We start from the raw sequence: 25,023 nt of genomic DNA, 5'->3' as shown, positions 1-25,023 counted from the left end.
CCCCACACACACCCATAAGGCTCTCAGCTGACTTCTCAACAGAAACACTACAAGCCAGAAGGGAATGGCATGAAGTAATCAAGATAATGAAAAACAAGGATCTGAATCCAGAACTGCTCTATCCAGCAAGGCTATCATTCAAAATAGAGGGTGAAATAAAGAGCTTCCCAGATAAAACAAACGAAAAGGCTATATTAGCACCAAAACAGCACAAGAAATGTTAAAAGGATTACTGTAATTAGTAGAAGAAATGGGAAGAACAACACAACCAGAGTAAACAAAAATGGCAATAAATAAGTACATATCAGTAATCACCTTAAATGTAAGTGGATTGAACACCCCGATCAAAAGACACAGAGTAGCTGATTGGATAAGAAACCATGACGCATATATATGTTGTTTACAAGACACTCACCTCACAACAAAAGACTCACATAGGCTGAAAGAGAAGGGATGGAAAAAATCTTCCAAGCAAATGGAAAGGAAAAAAGCTGAGGTAGCAATACTCATGCAGTAGAGTAGACTTCACAATGAAGGCCGTAACTAGAGACAAAGGAGGCCACAACATAATATTGAAAGGATCTATTCAACAGGAAGATATAACCTTGGTAAACATATATGCACCCAATATAGGAGTACGGAAATATACTTAAAAACTTCTAGAGGACTACAAAGGAGAAATCGACAGTAATACAGTCATAGTAGGGGACTTCAGTACTCCACTCACATGATTGGATAGATCCTCTAGACAAAAACTTAGCAAGGAAACAGAGACTCTAAATGAAGCACTAGATCAAATGGATTTAATTGATATTCACAGACAATTACACCCCAAAGCTGCAAAATTCACATTCTTCTCAAGTGCACATGGGACATTCTCAAAGATAGACCACATGTTAGGACACAAACTAAGTCTTTACAAGTTCAAGACGATTGAAATCATATCAAGCATCTTCTCAGATCACAATGGCATGAAACGAAAAGTCAATTACAACAAAAACATTTAAACACATAGAGGCTAAATACCATGTTATTAAACAACGAGTGGGTTACCAGGGAGGTCAAGGAAAAAATTAAAAACTTCCTGGAAACCAGTGAAAATGAACACACAACAACACAAAATTTATGGGATGCAGCAAAGAAGCCCTGAGTGGGACGTTCAATAGCACTACAGGCCTACCCCTGGAAAAAAGAAATTTTAATTGACTAACCTCACAACTTAAAGAACTAGAATGCAAACAGAAAGGAAAATTCAGAGCAAGTAGAAGGAAAGAAATAGTAAAGATCAGAGCAGAAATAGAGGACATAGACACCAATAAAACAATTCAAAAGATCAAATGAAACAAAGAGCTGGTTCTTTGAAAAGGTAAACAAGATGGATGGACCCTTAGCTAGACTCAACAACAACAACAACAACAAAACAGAGGACCCAAATAAGCACGATCAAGAACAAAAGAGGAGAACTAACAACTGACATAACAGAAATACAAAGGATCGTGAACAAATACTGTGAACAATTATATGCCAACAAATTAGACAATCTAGGTGAAACAGACAAATTTCTAGAAACACATAGCCTCCCAAAACTGAACCAGAAGAGAGAGAAAACTTGTACAGATCAATAGCAAGTAAGGATATTGAAGATGTAATCAAGAATCTCCCAGAAACAAAAACCCGGGTCTGGATGGCTTCATTGGGGAGTTTTTCCGAACATTCAAAGAAGAACTAACATTTATTCTCCTCAAACTATTCCAAAAAATTCAAGAAGAAGGAAGAATTCCAAACTTGTTTTATGAGGCCAGCATAATTCTAATTCTAGTGTAATTCTAATTCCAAAATGAGATAAAGACACTACAAAGAAAGAAAACTATAGGCCAATATCCATGATGAACATAGATGGCAAAATTCTGAAGAAAATATTAGCAAATCGGATCCATCAATATATTAAAAAGATTATTCACCATGACCAAGTGGGATTCATCCCAGAGATGCAAGGCTGGTACAATATTCGCAAACCAATACATGTGATATACCACGTAAACAAAATGAAAGATAAAAATTATATGATCATATCAATAGATGCTGAAAAAGCATTCAACAAAATCCAGCACCCATTTCTGATAAAAATGCTCAGCAATCTGGGAATAGAGGGGTCATATTTCAACATAATAAGGACCATATATGAGGAGCCAACCAACATCATACTCGATGGGCAAAAACTAAAAGCATTTCCCATAAGAACAGTAATAAGACAGGGATGCCCACTTTCACCAATCGTATTTAACATAGTACTGGACGTCTTAGCCGCAGTAATTAGATATGAAGAAAAAATAAAAGGGATCCACATTGGCCCTGGCCAGTTTTGCTCAGTGGTTAAAGCATCGGCCTTCGGTCTGGAGAGACCCGGGTTCGGTTCCCGCTAAAGGCACATACCTTGGTTGTAGTTTGTCCCCAGCCCTGGTTGGGGTCATGTGGGAGGCAAAGGCAGTCACTCGATGTGTCCCTTTCACGTCGATGTTTCTCTCTCTCTCTCCTTCTCCCTCCCACTCTACCTGAACAAAAATAGAAAAATGGCCTCAGGAGAGGATAAAAAAAAAGGGGGATCCACATTGGGAAGGAGGAAGTGAAACTCATTATTTGCAGATGATATGATATTGTACATAGAAAACCCTAAAGACTCCATTAAAAATCTACTAGATTTAATAAACGAATTTAGCAAAGTAGCAGGATACAAAATTAACATCAAGGAACTGAAGACATTCTTTTTTAAAAAAAATTTTAAATTTTTATTTTTTTATCCTCACCCAAGGACATTTTTGCATTTATCTTCAGGTAGAGTGCGAGGGAGGGAGAGGGAGGAAGAGAGAGAGAAAAACATACATGTGAGAGAGACAAACCGAGTAGTTGCCACCCACACGACCCAACCAGGGCCAGGGACAAACTGTAACCGAGGTATGTGCCCTTAGCAGGTACTGAACCTGGGACTCTCCCAGGAACCACAACAGAGGGAACCACAAACACAGAACACCAATACCCACAGGGAAAATTTGGCAGGCTCCAAACCAACTGAGATAGCCACAGTGGTGAAACACAGAAACAAAAGCCAAATGAAAGAACAAGAGACCTCTACCGAAGATTAGATAAATGAGGTGCAGTTAAGCAAGTTAACAGAACTTGAATTCAGAGCCATGATCTTGAGGAATCTCAGCAACATGTGTAAGGACATGAGCACCATGAGTAAAGACATAGAAATGTTGAAAATCAACAAGTTGGAAATTAAAAACCACCAAGAAGAAATGAAAAATGACATATCAGAAATAAAGAACACATTGGAATGTCTAAACAGCAGAATAGAGGAAGCTGAGGGCCAGATCAGTGATTTAGAAGACAAGGTAGAAAAAAATCAATCAGAAAACCAAAAGGAAAAAAAAAATTAAAAAACAGGAAGACAGATTAAGAGAACTGTGGGACAACTGGAAACATAATATATTCGCATTATAGGAGTCCCCGAAGAAGAAGAAAATGGGCAAGGGTTAGAGAATGTATTTGAAGAAATAGTGACAGAAAACTTCCCTAATTTGGTGAAGGAAGAAGGCATTCAAGTTCAAGAAGGACAGAGAGCCTCAAGGAAGAAGAACCCAAAACGGCCCACACCAAGACACATAGTAATCAAAGTGCCAAAAATTAAAGACAAAGATAGAATCTAAAAGCAGCAAGAGGTAAGCAACAGGTTACCTACAAAGGAACCACCATAAGGCTCTCAGCTGACTTCTCAACAGAAACACTACAGGCCAGAAGGCAATGACATGAGGTAATCAAGATCATGAAAAACAATGATCTGACTCCAAGACTACTCTATCCAGCAAGGCTATCATTCAAAATAGAACATCAAATAAAGAACTTCCCAGACAAAAAAAAAAAAAAGGCTAAGGGAATACATTAGCACCAAACTAGCACTGCAAGAAATGTTAAAAGGGCTCCTGTAATTAGCAGGAGAAATGGGAAGAAAAATAGAACCACACTAAACAAAAATGGCAACAAATAAGTACATATCAATAATCACCTTAAATGTAAATGGATTGAATGCTCTGATCAAAAGACACAGAGTAGCTGATTGGATAAGAAAGTATGGCTCATCTATGTTGTTTACAAGAGATTCACCTCACATCAAAAGACTCACATAGGTTGAAAGTGAAGGGATGGAAAAAATTTTCCAAGCAAACGGAAAGGAAAAAAAAGCTGGGGTAGCAATACGCATATCTGATAAATTAGATTTCAAATTGAAGACCATAACTAGAGACAAAGAAGGCCACTACATAATATTGAAAGGATCTATCCAACAGGAAGATATAACCTTGATCAACATATATGTACCCAATATAGGAGCACCAAAACATATTGAAAATCTTCTGGAAGACTTCAAAGGAGAAATTGATAGCAATACAATAATAACAGGGGACTTTAACACCCCGCTGACATCACTGGATAAATCCCCTAGAAAAAAAATTAGCAAGGAAACAGAGAATCTAAATGAAGCATTAGACCAAATGGATTTAATAGATACCTACAGAGAATTACACCCCAAAACCACACAATTCACATTCTTCTCAAGTACACATGGGACATTCTCAAAGATAGACCACATGTTAGGACACAAACTAAGTCTCTACAAGTTCAAGAAGATTGAAATCATATCAAGCATCTTCTCAGATCACAATGGCATGAAACGAGAAGTCAATTACAACAAAAACATTTAAACACATAGAGGCTAAATAGCATGTTATAAATCAATGAATGGGTTACTGAGGAGATCAAGGAAGAAATAAAAACTTCCTGGAAACAAATTAATATAAACACACAACAACACAAAATCTGTGGGATGCAGTGAAAGTAGTTCTGTGAGGGAAGTTCATAGCACTACAGGCCTACCCCAAGAAACAAAAAATATCTCTAATATACTATATAACTTCACAACTTAAAGAACTAGAATGCAAACAAAAAGAAAACCCCAGAGGAAGTAGAAGGAAGGAAATGGTAAAGATTAGACCAGAAATAAATGACATAGAGTCCAAGAAAAAACAATTCAAAGGATCAATTAAACAAAGAGCTGGTTCTTTGAAAAGATAAACAAGATTGATGGACCCTCAGCTATACTCACCAAGAAACAAAGAGAGAGAACCCAAATACACAAAATCAGAAATGAAAGAGAAGAAGTAACAACTGACACCACAGAAGTACAAAAGATCGTTAACAACTACTATGAACAATTATATGGCAACAAATTCGACAATCTAAGCGAAGTGGACAAATTTCTAGAAACATATAGTATCCCAAAACGGGACCAGGAAGAAATAGAAAACTTGAATAGACCAGTAACAACTAAGGAAATTGAAGATGTAATCAAGACTCTCACAGCAAACAAAAGCCCAGGCCCGGATGGCTTCACGGGGGAGTTTTACTGAACATTCAAAGAAGAACTAACACCCATTCTCCTCAAACTATTTCAAAAAAGTCAAGAAGAAGGAAGACTTTCAAACTCGTTTTATGAGGCCAGCATAATTCTCATTTCAAAACCAGAAAAAGACACTATAAAGAATGAAAACTACAGGTCAATTTCCCCGATGAACATAGACGCAAAAACCCTGAACAAAATACTAAGAAATCGAATCCAGCAATACATCAAAAAAATTATTCACCATGACCAAGTGGGATTTATCTCAGGGATGCAAGGCTGGTACAATATTCACAAATCAAGAAATGTGATACACCACATAAATAAAATAAAGAATAAAAACCACATGATCATATCAATAGATGCCGAAAAAGCCTTCGACAAAATCTAGCATCCATTTCTGATAAAAACGCTCAGCAATGTGGGAATAGAGGGATCATATCTTGACATAATAAAGGCCATATATGAAAGACCTACAGCCAACATCATACTCAATGGGCAAATGCTAAAAGCATTTTCCTTAACAGGAACAAGACAAGGATGTCCACTTTCACCACTCTTATATAACATAGTACTGGAAGTCTAAGCCACAGCAATCAGACAGGAAGAAAAAATAAAAGGGATCCAAATTGGAAAGGAGAAAAAGTGAAACTGTCATTATTAGCAGATGACATGATACTATACATAGAAAACCCCAAAGACTCCATCAAAAATTAACATAATAAATGAATTTGGCAAAGTAGAAGCATACAAAATTAACATCAAGAAATTGAAGGCATTTTAATACACCAATGATGAAGTCACAGAAAGAGAAACTATGAAAACAACCTCATTTATCATCACAGCTAAAAAATTAAGATACCTAGGAATGAACTTAGCCAAGGAAATAAAGGACCTATTTGCAGAAAACTCCAGGTCATTGAAAAAAACAAATAAAGGAAGATATAAAAAAGTGGAAGCGCATACCTTGTTCATGGATTGGAAGAATTAACATCATTAAAATGTCCATACTACCCTAAGCAATTTATAGATTCCTTGCAATCCCCATCAAAATACCAATGACATACTTTACACAACTAGAACAGACACTTCAAAAGTTCATATGGATCCAAAAAAGACCTCGAATAACCACAGCAATCTTGAAAAAGAAGAAAAAACAAGGAGCGAATCACATTACCAGATTTCAGGTTATACTACAAAGCTACTATAATCAAAACAGTCTGGTACTGGCACAAGAACAGGCATATAAACCAGTGGAACAGAACAGAGAACCCCGAAATGGACCCAAGGCAATATGCTCAATTCATATTTGACAAAGTAGGCAAGTGCATACAGTGGAATAAAAACCAACTCTTTAATAAATTGTGTTGGGAATATTTGACAGCTACATGCAGAGAAATGAAACTAGACCATCAACTTACACCATACACAAGAATAAACTCAAAATGGATGAAAGACTTAAATGTGACTCGTGTATCCATAAAAATCGTAGAAGAAACTGTAGGCAACAAAATTTTAGACATCATACGCAGCAGAATTTTCACTGATACATCACCTAATGCAACAGAAACAAAGGAGAAAATGAACACATGGGACTACATGAAACTAAAAAGCTTCTGCATAGCAAAAGGTAACAATCATCAAAATGGAAAGGCAACCCACTGTGTGGGAGAGCATAATTGCCAATGATATATCAGATGAGGGGTTAATTTCCAATATATGTAGAGTGCTCATAGAACTCAACAAAAGGAAGACAAAGAACCCAATTAAAAAATGGGCAGAGGATCTAAATTGATACCTCTCCAAACAGGACATATGAATGGCTAAAAGTCATATGAAAAAATGCTCGATATCACTAATCATCAGAGAGATGCAAATTAAAACAACCATGACGTATCACCGCACACCTGCCAGAATGACTGCCATCAACAAATCATCAAATAACAAGTGTTGGTGAGGGTGTGGAGAAAAGGGGACTCTAGTACACTGGTGGTGGGAATGCAGACTGGTGCAGCCACTATGGAAAACAATATGGGGTTACCTAAAAAAATTAAAAATTGAACTTCCATTTGACCCAGTGATCCTACTTCTAGGAATATATTCTAAGAAACCTGAAACACCAATCAGAAATATTATATGTACCCCCATGTTTATAGCAGCACTATTTACAATAAATAAGATCTGCAAACAGCACAAATATCCATCAGTAGACGAATGGATAAAAAAGCTGTGGTACACATACACAAAGGAGTACTACGCTGCTCTAAGAAAGAAAGATCTCTTTTACCTTGAGACTACATGGAGGGACCTGGAAAGTATTATCCTAAGTGAAACAAGCCAAACAGAGAAAGACAAACATTTTATGATCACACTTATTTGTGGAATATAATGAACAAAAATAGCTGATGCACAAAATAGATTCAGAGATATAGAAAGGTGTACGGTTCAGACTAAGAAAATTCAGAGGAGAGGGACAGGGGGAGAAATGAGCTAATCTGTAGAACTTATATGCATTTATGCATGACCAATGGATATAGACAATAATGCTTGTAGGGTGAGGGTGGGGTTGAGTTAGGGAGGAGGATGTCTGGGGCAAAAAGGAGAAACATCTGTAACAAAAATAAATTAATAATTAAAAAAATAAATAGAAAGGTGGGACTACATCAAACTGAAAAGTTTTAGCATGACAAAAGAAACCATCAGCAAGACAAAAAGACAACCTACTGAGAGGGAGAAGATACTCACCAATGATACCTCTTATAAGGGGTTAATTTCTAAAATTTATAAAGAATACACACAACAACAACAAAAAACAACAACAAAATAGTGTGATTAAAAATAGGCAGAGGACCTGAATAGACATTTCTCCAAAAAAACATACAGATGGCCAATAGAAAATATGCTGAACATTACTAATCATCAGAAAAATGCACATGAAAACCGTAATGAGATATCACCTCACACCTGTCAGAATGACTACTGTCAGGAAATAAGCCAAAAAGTATTGGTGAGGATGTGGAGAAAAGGGAACTCTCATGCACTGTTGGTGAGAATGCAGATTGGTTCAGCCACTAAGGGAAACAATATGGACATTCTCAAAAATTAAAAATGGATCTGACATATGTCCCTATGATTGTACTTCTGGGTATATATTCGAAGAAACCCAACACACTAATGAAAAAGAATATATACATCCTTATGTTCATTGCAGTGTTATTTTCATAGTGAAGATATGGAAGCCACCCAAGGGCTTTTCAGTAGACTAGTGGACAAAAGAAGTGTTGGTACATATACACAATGGAATATTACTCGGCTTTTAAAAAGAGTGAAATCTGCCCCGCTGGTGTGGCTCAGTGGGTTGAGCATCATACCAGGGACTGAGAGGTCCCAGTTCCATTCCAGGTTAGGGCACATGCCAGGGTTTTGTACTTAATCCCCAGTGAGGGTCATGCAGGAGGCAGCTGATTGATGTGTCTCTCTGATCGATGTTTCTGTCTCTTTCTCTCTAAAAAATCAATAAAAACATATTTAAAAGATTGAAATCTTACCATTTGTGACAACATGGATGGACCTAGAGGGTATTATGCTAAGTGAAATAAGATAATCATAGAAAGACAAATACTGTATGATTTCACTTACATGTGGAATTTAAAGAACAAAATAAATGAACAAATAAAATTGAAACTTATGCATAGATACACAGGACAGAGTCCTGTTTGCCATGGAGGAAAGGGGTTGGGATGACGGGGTCAAAAATTGAAGGGATTAAGAAGTAAAAGTTGGTAGTTATGAAATGGTTACACAAATGTAAAATACAGCATAGGGAATATAATCAATAATAGTATAATAACTATGGTGCCAGGTGGGTACTGGAAATATTGTGATAGGAAACACTTTTTTTTTTATTCATTTATTTTTTAATCCTTATCTGAGGACATTTTTGCATTCATCCCCAGATAGAACGGGAGGGAGAGAGTGGGAAGAGAGAATGAGAAACATCGATGCGAGAGAGACACATCGACTGGCTGCCATCCACATGACCCCAACCGGAGCCGGGGACAAACTGCCACCAAGGCTTGTGCCCTTAGTGGGAACTGAACCCGGGACTCTCTTGTCTGCGGGCCAATGCTCTAACTGCTGAGCCAAACCGGCCAGGGCGGGAACACTTTGTAAAGTATATTTTATGATTGACTAACCACTCTTCTGTACACCTGAAACTCTACAAAACAATATTGAATTTAATCTTTAATTGAAAAATAAAATTAAAAAAATAAAAAATATGCAAAAGGGACTAGTAAACAAAACAAGAAAAAAAACATGTTTATTTCTACACGTTGTTGCAGTGCAAAGGGTAATTCTGTTTTATACTCTGTCAGCTGCACAGAGTGAATGAGGTTGTTCAGCTCACTGAAGAGAGGAAGCCCTTGGGCCCCAGTGCTGGACAGCCTGTGTGTCCTAGGCCTCCTCTGCCACTTGCTGGCTCTGCGGCCTTAGGCAAGTCACTGTACCTTTCTCAGGTTTAGTCCCTTCACATGAATGGGGATGTTAGGTGCACTTTTTCTCTAAGGTGGTTGTGAAGATTCGGTGAGAGAGTCTGTGGAAGACAGTCCAGAGAGGCTCTGGGCTCTTCGGGGCTTATTGATACAGGAATGAGAGAGCGACACATTACCTGATGCTGACAAGCTGAGGGCCACAGGCTTTGCAGAGGGTTCCTTAGACCAGTTCATTATTTAGCATTAATGAAAGGCAGGTGTGTTTACATTGCCCAGGATCCTAGCCTTGTGCACATTCCTTCTCATCATGAGGGAAAAAGAAAAACTGACAGAAGTGAAGCTTCTTGCCCTGGCCAGTTTGGCTCAGTGGTCGAGCATTGTCCCAGAGACCAAGGGGTTGCGGGTTTAATTCCCAGTCTAGGGCCCATACCTGTGTTGCAGGTTTGATCCCTGGCCCCGGGTTGGGGTCGTTCAGGAGGCAAACAATAGATGTGTGTCTCTCACATTGGTGTTTGTCTGTCTCTCTTTCTCTCCCTTCCACTCTATCTAAAAAATCAATGGAAAAATATCCTTGTGTGAGGATTAACCAAAAAAAGGAAATGAAGCTTAGGAAACTACATTCTAGTTTCCAGTGTTTTCCTAGCATCATTGTTAGCAGTAAGCCAACAGCATACTTTTGTACACCTGAAACTAATACAAAATAACATTGAATTCAAACTGCACAAAATACAGAGAGAAACCAAATGAATGAAGGACAGAATTAAACTCTTTAAAAGCTAAAATTTATCTGGGAATATGTGAAAAATCTATATTAAATTACTTGGTAACAACTACATCAAAGCATATAAGCATTTGAAATAAAGAATAGGTAAATTGTGAGTTTTCCTCCCAGGACAGGTAGCATAACTAGGGAGATCAGGAGACAGAAATGGGATATAAATATTGTCTAATTGTTATCTCTGGAAAATTATTTGTTAGAATATGGAGTTTTTTTGCTTCCATTCTTGATCTGTGAAAATCCGTGAACTGCTTTTCTGGGTTGCTGAATATCCCAGAATCTGTGGTGAAAAAAAAAACTTTTTATGGATTTGATTTTGAAACCATACTGAGTGTTAGCATGATGAACCATGTCCACCCTTTTTTAAAAAAAGTTCCTTGCTGAGGAGAGAGAGGAGGGAGAGGAGAGAGAGAAAGAAAGAAGCATCGATGGTTGCCTCCCATATACACCCGGCCAAGGATTGAACAGGAAACCCAGGTACGTGCCCTGACCAGGAGTCAACCCACACTCCTTTTGGTGTAGGACACGATGCTCCAACCAATCGACCCACCCAGCAAGGCCATGCCCACCCTTTAACATGACCACTTACTAGCTGCGTGGTCTCTGTCTCATCTATAGAATGGGAGTAGTAATAGGAAGGTTGTTGTGAGGATCAGGTGCTTTAGTATCTATAAAGAACAGTGCCTGGTTGCCCTGGGTGGTTTAGTGCAATGATTAGAGCGCCAGCTCATGGAGGAGGGTCTCAGGTTCAGTTCCCAGTCAAGGGCCCGTACCTGGGTAGCAGGTTCTATCCTGGCCAGGTCAGGGTTGTTCAGGAGGCAACCAATCGATGTGTGTGTGTGTGTGTGTGTGTGTCTCTCTCTCTCTCTCTCTCTCTCTCTCTCTCTCTCCCTCTCTCTCTCTCTCCCTCACCCCGTCCCTTCTACTCTATCTGAAAATCAATGGAAAAATAACCTCGGGTGAGGATTAACAACACAAAAAACACACACACAGCCCTGGCTGGTTTGGCTCCGCAGACCAGAGGGACCCGAGTTCGATTCCTGCTAAGGGCACATACCTTGGTTGTGGTTTGTCCCCGGCCCCGGTTGGGGTTGTGTGGGTGGCAACTAGTCGATGTGTCTCTCTCACGTCGATGTTTCTCTCTCTCTCTTCACCCCTCTCTCCCTCCCACTCTATCTGAAGATAAATGCAAATAATGTCCTTGGGTGAGGATAAAAACACACACACACAAAACAGTACCTGGCACATAGTCACTGCCATGTACATGTTAGCTATTGATGTTACCCACATAACCTATACTTTTCAAGAAAGACTAACAAGTGGCATTAAACATCCCAGGAAGGCGTCCTTGCCTCCAAAAAAAATCTAGACACTGAATAATTTGAAATCCAGTGGTAAAAATTTTCTAATTTTTTTATTATATTAAATAAATAAACAAATGGATTTTTAGGATGCAAGAAGGGGGAGAGAAATGGAGACGGATAGAGGGAGGGAGGGAGGAGGGACTGACGGAAGGAAGGAAAGAAGGAAGGAAGGAAGGAAGGAAGGATTTCTCTATTACCTAATCTGACTATGTTTTGAAATCAAACCGACTTTGTTTTGACACAGGGAACTTGAAGTTTTCTTTTTCATCACTTAGTTAAATGGGACATGAAATTTATTTGTCAAAATACTCACTTTCATTTATTTTAGGACCTCAGTTTTTTAGAATTATGTTTTGTTTTTGAGCTGTAATTTAATAATTATTTTGATTAAGTTTATATGGAATCATATGTCTTTTCACTTTGTTTTTCTAACTTCCCATCTCTTTCCCCCCCAAATCCTTATAAAAACAAACAAACAAAAAAACCTCTACTTACATCCCTTCTGTAAAGAGAAATCCACTAATCTCAAATTCTTAACTAGATTATCCAGTTTGCACACATTTTGGCTTGTCTTAAAGTTTATATTTCACCTGTCTCAGAAGCAGACAGACTTAGCTTTCATAAGTTCTTAGAACAACACTTGCTGTCATGGATTAAGCACTTGGCAGGTCTTTCTTTCCCTGTGTACATGCACCAAAAGTTGGGAGTGAGGGAAAATTAAAACACATTATTTGGTATTAAGACAAAACAAAACACCGAAAAAGAACTAGTGCTTAACACTTTACTGTCACACTTGTGGTTTTTATATGCTGTGAGTTTGTGTAGTTGTCTGATTTTCATACTGAATCCATCAATATAATTTCCTTTTTTATCAGAGCTTATATTTTTGTATACAGTGTGTTTGTATATGGCATTTCTCTTCGAGTTGGGTATGTGACTTACCCAGAATTAAATAATCAAGAGAAAAAATAGAATAAACCTTATTTTTATTTATTTTTTCAATGTCAAAGTTACATAATCTGTTTTTAGAACATATAAATTATTGTAGCCAATGAAATAAAGCTGAGAAATTTGTATTTCAAAAATAACTTTGGTAGTAAACGCCAATTTTGCTATGTATAAGTTTATTAAACAACATTTATTGTTTATAGAGCAGTTCAACTTTCCAATTAAGAACAGTTTGAAAAATTGGAGACTATCAAGTAGAATAAACCCTAAGGTTAATGTAATTGTTGCTTTCTTCACTTCTAAGTTAAGAAATGGATATGTATACCCAAATATCAAATTAATGTTTTCTAGATTTTACCTCTTAAAATGTCAATCAAGGTTGTGACGTTCCCTTCTTAAAATATTTTCGTGTTTACCAAAAATTTTTTTGGTTTAGTTCTTTGGGAGAAAAGAATGGATGAATACTTTTAGTTTTTACTACAAAGCAGCTAGCTAACAGAATTAATTGTGAGTGTGTGTGGTACCCTTTTGCCGATGTCAGTTTCTCATGTATGTCATACGAACTAACGATGGCATTTCTTTCTATTTGAAAGAAAGTCTTATATGCTTATAATTTCCCATTGCACTTGGAATATTTGAGTCATGCGAAGGATTAATTTTTGTTTGGAATAGACAGAACACGATTTAGTTAAAATATAGACGTCTATTCAGCTGCAAATGAAATTACCCAACATTAGAAAGAACACTTCTGAAATAAGTGGAGGATTAAAACTGCCACCAGTGGAACTGGGTCTGGACAGCCAGTGACATAGCTGTTGTTAGCATTGGCAGCACAAAGGGAGCAATCTTGACAGAAGAAGGAAGTGGTACCAGGTCTTGAACAATTTATCTTATGTATCAGACACAAATAGTCTTTTCTTCAGTATTAGACAGGCATGCATCCTTGTTCCAGTGACTTTTTCCCCCTCACACTGATCATGGTTAAGTCAAAGATAAAAAATTTTTAAAAAGTCCTCTTTTCAGGGTGGGGATGAGATAAACCGAAGAACTTATATGCATATGTGCATAACCAATGAACATAGACAACAGTGCTGTTATGGGGAGGTATCGGTAGGAGGGTGTCTAGGGGGAAAAAGGAGAAACATCTATAACAAAAATAAATAAAATAACATTTTTAAAAAGTCCTGTCTTCATTTGGGTTTTCTCACGTCTTTGGTAGTAAGTCTTGTCCCCAAACTATGCTATTTAGCTTTCTTACTTTTCCACGTAGCTGTAAACAGCAACTGCTCTCTGATTATATTTGTGGACCTAGGTGTGTGTGTGTGTGTATGTTAATAAATGTAAGATACAAAGGTCTGAGGACACTGGAAAGATGTGGTGGCGTCACAGCCTTTCAGCGTCATGTTCTATGTTAGAGAGGTCACAAGCCTGTTTTGCTGATATGGCCTCATGTGGTCTGTCTTCACTTTCAAATTTAAGAGATATTTTTGTCAGCAGTAGGACTGTAAGTGTGTGTTTGGAACAGGAGACATTTGAGTATCTGCAACTAAACACTTGCTGTGAAGTCACGTAATTATCTAATTACTTTCGTTGAGATTGGCAGTGGAGACACTGGCGAGAGATGGAGGGAGCGTGCCTGCGGCTCTTTGGGAGACTGTACGCGGTGGGACTTTTAATAATGTAAAATAAGTTTTATAGCCCTGGCTGGTTTGGCGCAGCGGTTGGAGCGTCGACCTGCGGTACTGAGAGACCCGGGTTCGGTTCCCGCTAAGGGCACGTGCCTCGGTTGCAGTTTGTCCCCGGCCCTGGTTGGTTGTGCGGGTGGCAGCCACTCGATGTGTCCCTTCACATCGATATTTCTCTCTCTCTCTCTTCCTCTCTCTCCCTCCCACTCTATCTGAACAAAAATGTCCTTGGGTGAGGATAAAAAAAAAAAAATGTTTTATAATAATATATTTCAAAGGCTAAACATTAGCAAAAGAACTTTTGAGTTGCTTATTACTCTTCATTGCACATTTCTAATTTATTCTTATCTTTCCATAATATAAAAATGCAGGTTCATGGAATTGTACGGAGATCCAGTTCATTCAATACCGGCCGAATTGAACATCTGTATAAAAACCCCCAGGCTCATATTGAAGGAAGTAAGGAATGGTATTTTTCTAAAATCTCTTTCTGTAACTTCCTGTATTATGAAGTATTTTCAAATGTTCTTTTTCTCTGAGCCCATCATCATTTCCACGAATTACCTGTATTGAATGCTTCGGAAACCCTTTGCTGCTGTGTGCTCCCCGGGGTCACAGTGTCATCTTGGTTAGGCTGTTACAAGGATATTGGTCAGGTCATGCCACTCAAGGGACCTTCTTCAGGTATTCTTGTCCCCTCAAGTAAGGTCAGCTCCATGTTCACAGTACTCTTTTGCTTTTTATATTAGGTCTAATGTAATTAAGGTAAGCAATCTTTGTACATTTACTTTTAAAAATAATTTATGAACACAGTTCCCAAAACAAAACGGCAATAAAAACTATATGTAATTGCTGTATAATCTTTGTCAATATTTGCAGTTGTTATTTTTGTTAATAAAATTGTCTGTCTGTAGATGTACAGTTTACCTAGCACCGTCACTATGTGTTCTCATTTGATATTTCCAGCAGCTCCCAAGGTTGTGAATGAGACCATTTTACAGATAAGTAAATGGGGGCAGAGAGAGGTTGTCCCTTTGTCCAGGCCACACACCATGTAAAAGACAGAGCTGGAACTAGGACTCAGCATTTTTTGACTTCCTAGTTTAGCCTGCTTTACTCATCCAGTTTTTCCAGCAAGCAGGGATGACCCAGTCAGCTTGTAAACCATAAATGATTTCGTATTTACCCCGGAACCTGGAATATTTGAAGGTAGGGTTATGTGTACATGTAGTGACACCATCAGGAAGATGACCTTGTTGTCCCTAGAAAAGGCTTTTCATCTTAATATTTAGGTTATTCATTAATCCTCTTTAAAATTATTATAATTTTTGCGCAAAGTACAGAATGGTACTGCCATTGGATCTAGACATAAATCAAAATTGTGTAAAAATAATGAAAAGATCAAGTTAGCAAATCACTCATATACGTGTGTCATTGACTAATGAAGTCAGTGTAAGGATCTGCCTAGATTTGGTGTTAGAGTGGGTGTTAGTTTTCCTTTAATTAGTTATGCCACTACTTCAGCATTCCATGGGTGGCTTAATGATTGATGTTTATGAAGTAGTTAAAAATTGCTAGATAAAAGTATTTGAACATAGCTGTCTTCACTTTCATCAATGTGTTAGATTTTTTTTAGAGAGAATACACATTATGGCGAGATTTTCTTTGTCTGAATCTCACTCTTATGTAACATCTTACAACTACCTGGGAGCCATAAGATATGTTAATTGTATAACATCTGTCATAATATTGTGTCTTTAAAAAAAAGTTCATCTGCGTTTTTACAAATCCTGTACGGACACAAGCAACAAATATGAATATCTTCTTATTATTTCACTTTTTGTTATTGTTGTTAATCCTCAGCCGAGGATATTCTTTACATTGATTTTTAGAGAGAGTAGGAGGGAGAAATGGGGAGGGAGGGGAGAGAGAGAGACAAACATCCATGTGTCTCTCATTGATTGCCTCATGCACGCACCCTGACTGAGGCTGGGGATCGAACCTGCAACCCAGGTACGTGCCCTTGACTAGAAAGCAAACCCGAGACCCTGCGGTGTGCAGGCCGACATTCTAACCAATGAGCTACACCGGCCAGGCACTATTTCACTTTTTAAATATTCTGCTGATCCAGAACCAATCTGATTTTCAGACTTTCAGAATATGCATTTTAATTTTGATGTTTTAAAAGATTGGGCTTATGTTGTTTTCTTCTATCTGATGCTGTTTTTGAATCCTAAAGACATGAAGTTGCACTATGGTGACCTCACTGATAGCACCTGCCTTGTGAAGATCATTAACGAAGTCAAGCCCACTGAGATCTACAACCTCGGAGCCCAGAGCCACGTCAAAGTAAGCCCTTTCCATTGTCATAGTTTCTCTGGCTGTGCTCCTTCATTAGTCTGTATTTTATTTTTTGTCTGTTGTTTCTGATACTGTAAAATACAACCACTTTCCTGAAATTTAATCATCAATATTAGTTTGGGTATTAGTGAATCCTAGTAGAAATACTAATACATTTTTAAGAAGTACATTCTCTGTTATTGAACGATATAATAAAATCTTACTGCTAACATTAAAATAGCAGTATCCATTTATGTTGGATTGATCTTGTAATTACGATGCCCACTTTGATTTATTTTCTGCCAGTTCAAATCACATTGTAAATGAGTGTTTGTCAAAATGTTAGAAAATGCAACTCAATAAAACTTCTATTTTAATATTAATTTTTGGTAGTGGTTATATCACTGAGAAAATAATATTTTTTAGTCTCAATAATATGTTAAAATTAACAGAATTAACTTTTTATTATACGTAGTAAAAATCATTGGAAGAAAAACTCTTTTGCCTCTTGTATGATACAGCTAATACTGATTTCTTCTCTTTAGTTTTTTATTCTGGAACAAATTTGCGTTAACTGAGCAGCCCATCCCCGGGATTCTAAGAAGTTTGTTTAAGTCAAGTTTTGTTGCTGGATTCTAGGGCTCACTTGAGTGAGTGAAATCTGAAGCCAGGGAGGATGTGACATCTATTTAGATACTTATACAATCAGGATAGTTAGTGGAGCTTTGAAATAAGAGCAAATTAACTAACTTAAAACAGTCCAGAAAATCTATCAGTACTTTTTGCTGTTTGATGAATGAATTCAGCAGTCTTCTTTCAGAAAGTATTTAAGGTGATTTGTTATTTATTTGCTATTTCTCCATATCCCAACTTGGGGCAGAATGGAAGCTATATGCCTGTTCTTATATCTCTGTTATTTTAAGGGAGTAATTAAATTAGGTCAAATGAAACCAGGTATAGAACATAGAGAAATCTTGTGGTAAGCTCAGTTTTGTCACTGATACCAAATTTAAAAATTGAGTGTGACTCTTTATAATTTTTCTCTAAAATATTAACTTGAAGGATTGCTACATATAAATCAATAATAACATTTCTTGTCTGTTCTGTCTCAGAAGAAAAAGAAATTTAACCCCTTTCTTAATTTCTGATGATTCTGTTCTGTGTCCAAGCTTAAACTTTGATCTGTGAAAGGTATCAAGGTTAGAGCAGAGCTATTTTTCTAAATGATTCTAAGTGTGTTTTCTCATTTTTAAAGAGTATCCTGCGTACCATGCCTTGAGAGATTATCACCCCTCTTTGCCATAGAGAAGCAGTGACTCTTTATCACTCCAGGAATGAATTATTTATCCCTAAATGAAGCAATCAGTCCATCTTCTTCCACATTATAATTTATCTAGCTGCTTGGCCTTCCTGACCAACCATGAGAGTATCTGCCAGACAAAATAGAATATTTTGGAATGAATGCTCTGTTATTTAATTTCCTTCAGATTAAGAAGTTTCCTCTGGGATTGTAGATAGTTTATCACCTCTGAAAGCTACAAACACATGGTGTGAGATGCAGGAAATTTTATAAAGATTTATTTATAGAAGGCCTCCCTCCCTTCCATTTTGATATTAAGTGAGTCGGTCTTTTTTTTTTTTCTAAAATGTTTTTTCAATTTAAAAAGTCTGATATACTTTCCTCACTTTGAAGTGAGCCTATAGTACCTGGTTATCCTTCGAGGGTGGTTGTACTGTAATACATGTAGAAAACATAGGAGTTTGAGTTGATTCTTCTAAGTTGCTACATATGTGAAGTTTATCTGTTTTTACAGTGTTTTGCCTGCTCCCAAAGGCTGGATAATTAGCAGAAATGGTACATAATTGAATATGTATTTTGGCTTATAAGATCATTTAGTCCTTGAACAAATATTTGCATGCATGGTAGAGTGGAGGACACAAACATGCGTAAAACCCACTTCTGTTGTGAAGGATCTCAACTTTCATAGGGGTGCATGGTGGCACGTGACAGAGGCTGGTATTAAGTATTTGGGTCTATGGAGAAGCGTGAAAGAGAACTTCAGTTTGAGGGAATTCTGCATATTGTCAAGGAGAAAGTTTAGGAAGGAAATCTATAGACATAGTGGGAACTGGTACTTAAAATGGAGGTAATAATATAAGGCCAAGAGTCAGAAGTGAGAAAGCTTGGGACATGTTTACAACATGATGAGCATTCTAGATTAGCTGAGCTAAACATTTGTTGAGGAGAAATGTGAGGTAAGGCTAAGTAAGAACTAGGCTGCATTTGGGCAGCTTCGGATTCAGAGGTGAGTTTTAGAGGTAGAAGTCTTGAGGTAGAGCTTCAGAAAACATAGGAAGCTATTGGATGAAGATGCTGGCATTAGAAGTGGAAACTATGAAGGTGAAACAGGATGCCTGGTAGAGGTGACCCCTTTCCTGGCAAGGTATGGGGGGCCAGAGAAGAGAGAAAGTGATACTTAAGTGTGCAGGGAACCAGGCTTTGAAGGAGGAACTCTTGGAGTCGGGTAGAGGACATGAGAAGCTCCCTCTTGGATATGTTTCATTGGTAGTACTGGACAGACATTCGAGTGAAGCAGGTCATGAGGTAGTTTAAAATATGCTGGGAGATTTGAGAGAGATTTGGGGTACAGAGATGTAAATTGAGTTCTGGGAGTTCTTGAGATGCCAAAGCAATAGCTGAAAAAAGAGGAGTAGAAGACTGAAGATTGAGCCTTGGGGTCAAGCATGTATGTTTATTGTGGAAGGAGCAAGACTAGTCACTGATGACAGGAAGTGGGAGAGGGAGAGGCAGGAAGGTGGAATTGTGTCACAGAAGTAAAAAAAAAAAAGGCCATTTCAAGCAGTAGGGGCTGTCAGCTGTGCTAGGTAATTCAGATGTGGCACAGGAAACAGTCATTGCCCTCAGCGGTTAGGTTAGGGTTGATTTTTGACTTAAAAAGAGCATTTTAGTGATACAATAGAAGAGTAGTCAGGATACAGAGTGTTTAAAAGTTAAGGGGTTGTGAGGGAAATGTAAATTGAGTGGAGTATTTTCTAGAAATTTCCTGGTATGAGGAAGAGAGAGAATATGATAAAGCTCACTTCCCCAGAACTTCTGATTCAGTAGGTCTAGAGTGGGGTCTGAGAACTTCCCTTCCTAGGACCTGTCCAAGCGATGCTGTTCCTGGTGTGGGGACTTTACTTGGAGAACTGCTGCTCTAATGTTTCAGGTTTCTTGGTTTATCCAGATATAATATGTGCTTTAAATCATTCTTCTGAGTCCTTCTTTCTTTAATGTGTCAGCTTTGGAATTTGACATGGTAAAGCCCTGTTCCTTGGCAGTTAATGACTGTGTGAGCATTTAAAGCCTAAAACGATACCCATAAGATCAGGAATGACGAGAATGGAAAGGATGTAAGGAGAATGCAATATATGTTTATACCCAAATTCTTCACATTCAGAAACCATTTTCAGAGTATGTAGTCCATGAGAATAAATACTTCTCGGGTACTCCTAGTATTTTAGGAGAATAGCATGAGTACAAGCCACTGTCCGAACGTCCTTTACACACCCATGTACCGTGCCACTATTTCTGCTGTGATCTAAGGTCAGATCGATCCTTAGTCATGGAGGGAGTGGGTGGGGCAGGGGCTGGCATGGCCAGCTGGTGAGAATGGACTGCCAAGTTGCTCTGGAGATGTTGCTCTATCCCCACAACTCCCAGGCTCTGTGTGTTGGGCTCAGTTGTCTGCCTGTTCTCCTAGCAGCTTGTTAGGGATTAGGATAGAAAATACATATTTTGTTTTTTCATAATAAATTTCTTATATTAATTAGCTTTGTAGGATCTATAGCATTCATAGACAGTAGTTTTTATTTATTTATATATATTTTAATTAATTATCTTTGTTACAGATGTTTCTCCTTTCCCTCCCACTGATCCCCCCTCCCCCTCCCTACCCTCCCTGTCCCCAGCTTTGTTGTCCATGTCCATTGTTCATGCGTACATGCATATAAGTTCTGTGGTTTATCTCTCCCCCACCACCTCCTCTTCTGGGGATATAGACAGTAGTTTTTAAACAGAAGTTCTTTCTGTCAGTGGAATGCTTGCAGCAGCGTTAATTAAAATGCATTTCTTGCTATTTAGTTTGGAACTCTTTTGAAAGAAGGTTCTAATATTAGCACATTTTGTATTTACTTTTGAATCCGTGACTTCTAGACTGGGCATTGTTTGTGTTGGCTTCTCTTTTGCACAGAGTAAAGTCTTCTATCACTCTCACTTCCAGTTAATTTGATGTGGGCTATGGTATGCTAAAAGTAAGGAAAATAAAATAATAGGAAGTTGGTCTGGTTTCCTGTAGGAAACCAATGAAGATGAAATTGGTTCTTGGAATAAACCCACAGCAGTCTGGGAAAGACTGACTGAAGACATTTTCTGAATCATAAACAGAAAAATTATGACTCATGAAGTGTAGGTCATTGAGAGGCTGATTTGATCGTATGTGGGAGAGAGTGAGAGATGGCTGAAATGTACTAGTTATTAAAAGTAGTGAAACCTCGCATGATGACGTCATCCGAGTGGGAACAAATGACCCAGTGTAGAGCGCTGCCCATTTTGTGGGGACATGTTTTGGAGCTTGCTTTATTGTTCTTTTTTGTGTTTTGCTCTTAATGTGTAAATAATACTTTTTCAGTAATTTCTGTCTTAAATTTCTTATCTTTTTAACATTCCTTACTGTCACTCTTGAAGTCATAATGTTGGACAAGATCTTTCTACAGTAAACACAGTTCTGTTACTCCCTTTCGTCTCACAATGTCAGCTTGGAATTGCCATTTTTTCCCAAGGAATGAAATTTATGCAATCATGAAATGTTAGAGTTAAAGTAACTTTAGAAAGAATTTAATATAATTTTCATTTTATAAACGAAGTTGCCTGCTCAGAGTCCACATCTGGTTACTGGAACTAGGTCCTTATTCCATAGTTTGTTTTAAAGACCGTCCAAGAAAATGATTATTTCTACTAGTAATAATTCTAATGTAAGATACCTTAAGTACTTTCTTTCTCTACATACCTAAGTTTCTTCTTAAGCTTATTTCCCCCCTTGTGTCTCTAGTAGAGAAAGTGATTTACTCCTCTGACTGTTCTGAAAAGGATTTTCAAATTCCTTCTCAGCGCTGAAGACCATTACTGAGTCTTCCTTGAACTTTCTCTTACTCAAATTCAACAATTCTGTTCTTTTCTTTCATTTTCTAACTCTTTAATTATCTTTACTACTTCCCTTTTTAATTTTATATAAATTATCTGTTTAATTTTGTTTCATGACAGTGAGAGGCTTCTGTGGTGGGAAGGTGAACTGGGGCGTGGCAGCATGAGTGGGTCAGGGTTTTCTCTTCTTGTCGTGTGGGACCATTTAGCAGGTTCTGAACAGAAAGCATAAAGCAGCCAGATCTAAATTGTCCTCATAGTGGTACTTCCAGCCCAGAAAGCTAGGCAAGAAGCAGAGTTGATTGTGAGCCAAGTAGCTCATGTAGTGGCCAAGCAAAATGTAAATCAGGGAGAGATGAGACAGAAAAGCCAGTCTAGGGAATGAAGCTGGGAATAAAAACATGCATGGGAATTAAAGAGTGGTCCCTGGGAAGGGGACTGAGCAATTTAACCTTGGTTAAAGAATTGTCATGTCCAGTGGCTTTTTCCTGGCTGGTCCTCTGAGTTGAAATTTATGGCTGGAGCCCTAATTCCTATATTTATCTCCAGGAAGCCTAAACCTCTTATGGCTGCTGTAATTGAGGGGAGGGGCTGGGTGACTAAATGCATTGGGAGAATTGCTTATAAGTGGGGAAGGGCAGGTGCCTAGGTTGAGCATCTGGTTAGTGTGGAAATAACCTAGTTATAGAACAAAATAAAATTGCAATAATGTAGCCCTTTACTGTGTAATTATAGCAGGGGTAGGGGTGGCCTATTAAAAGCCCAGAGCAAATAGCAGAGAGGACTGTTCTTCTATGTCCTTGTTCATTCTTTTATTTATTTTGGATCCTGGGGAGCCTGACAAGGAGGTAAATAGAGGAGGAAAATGAGGACTTAGGTAGGCGCATAGCTATTGCTGTTAGAAAGGGAACTGTCAGAACATCCATAATCTGAGTGAGGCTCTTGCCCCACGTCTCACACAACTGCATGTTTGAGTTCATTTAGTCAAGTTGTGTGAGTACAGCTATGTTCCTACCAACCTTGTTGCTACCTTTTACCAGGGTCTGATACATAAAGAAGCTCACAGATAAAGAGCATGGTGATGAGTGTTGGAGTAGATGCGTCTCTCATGGAGTAGAAGGGAGGATGGTTTTCATGACACTGTGTTACAGGCAAGAGTGCTCATGTCATGTGTATACATCAGAATTCCCAGAGTACATCCTAAAATAACAGATCCAGGCCCACCCCGTAACCTGGGCTTGGTGTTTTACCTGGCTTCAGATCACCAACCAGCTCTGTGACTTTGGCAGAGCGCTCAGCCTTTCTAAGCTTCCATTTTCTCATCTGTAAAATGAGCACCCACCTTAGGCTGTGGATCCTATGGGCCTTTTCTGCTGTTTTTGATGGTAGTACTCTTTTCTAGGTATCCACTTGCCTCATTCCCTTAATTTTTTCCAATTTTTGCTTAAATGTTAGCTTCTCGAGAAGGCTGCTTGTCCTATTTACAACAGTAACTCTCCCAGGAGTGGCTACACAGTCCATCCGAGGGATGAAGTAGATGAGCAAAGGAATGTAGTAGGAGCTTCGTTGGAGGAAGACAGGAAATGCAACTTGGCTACTCTGCTGCCCCTTCCCCCCCAGCCCCTGTGTGTGCTCCCTGCTCCTAATTTAGGCCCACATGAGGAAATTATCCAGAGAAATGAATGGGCTAAGGTAACACAATGAGTCAACGTGCCATTTATTGCTGCTCTGCCTGAGACAGAGGCCTGCCCTTTGCAGCAGCTGCTGTTCGAAATCTTATGCAAGAATGTTTTCCTCATTCAAATGCCTGTAATTCCTGCCACTGAAACTTTAACTTGTTATGACATATTATAAAGGGGAAAATGATGTTTTGGAGCCTTGGTTTTTTATTAAATGGGCCATAGCATTCTGAGGTGAAAGAGATCTTGGCGATGAGCCAGCTCAAGCCCTTATTTCAGGGAGAGCTGCCTGGAACTTCCATTTGGTGAGCAGCAGAGCACACTATCTAGGCTGGAACCCAGATCTGACGCCTCTTGGTTTTCTTGTTATACTACTAATCTGAGAAGACCAAGGGGAGGGGTGTTATTGAAATATGAGGGGAAGATAACAAGACTCTGATGTTTGGGGTTTTACCTCTCTTGTACTGCTCGCTACTTATTACAATGAGGTAATAGTTTTGAGTTAAAAACATTGTTTTTTCCTTGCTGGAGTGAACTGGTTATAATTAATACCATATGAGTAGTGTTTGCATAGCTAGGAAGATCCCCAAGTACAGCAGTGCAAGGTGTAATGTTAAGATGTCAGTAACATTGACATAGAAGGAGTATGTAGGGAACATAGAAATCCACAGTACTAACTCATCAGGAAGAATCACAATCTTTTTGGTTAGGATAGTTCATTTCAATTCAAAATATGGTTTTTGTACTGAGTGCCTATACTATCCTGGTGTGTAAGTAAGTTTCCCTAAAAGCTGTGGGAGGCCAATAATTACCACCTATGTAATCAGAAGAAACAATAGTTTAATAACCAAAATGAGTAATTTGTTTCTATTTATATACTTGCTTTTTAAAAACAAATTGCCAAGACAGTTATATGACTATACTGTCAGTTAACCTGCTTAAGATTTAAAAATACATATTTTAGTTTTAATATTGCAAATAAATTTTTGTCCAGATATTTGTATACACACATTATAAATTCATGTTGGGTCTCTGACGATAACTTATTTTTCTTAGTAGATATATGAATTGATACAGGTTT

The 25,023-nt window shown here is 38.2% G+C and overlaps 1 protein-coding gene across 1 annotated transcript in view; it reads left to right on the top strand.

Moving 5' to 3' along the window:
- Positions 1-25,023, top strand: part of GMDS (GDP-mannose 4,6-dehydratase) — a 663,665-nt gene that overhangs the window by 152,924 nt on the left and 485,718 nt on the right. The window contains exons 3-4 of the mRNA XM_036256635.1: positions 15,092-15,179; positions 16,960-17,069. Of these exons, the coding sequence (XP_036112528.1) occupies positions 15,092-15,179; positions 16,960-17,069 (198 nt within the window). The remainder of the gene's footprint in view (positions 1-15,091; positions 15,180-16,959; positions 17,070-25,023) is intronic.

Source organism: Molossus molossus, unplaced genomic scaffold (assembly GCF_014108415.1).
Source record: "Molossus molossus isolate mMolMol1 unplaced genomic scaffold, mMolMol1.p scaffold_m16_p_12, whole genome shotgun sequence".
NCBI lineage: Eukaryota > Metazoa > Chordata > Mammalia > Chiroptera > Molossidae > Molossus > Molossus molossus.
This window is presented reverse-complemented; position numbering and strand designations above follow the sequence as displayed.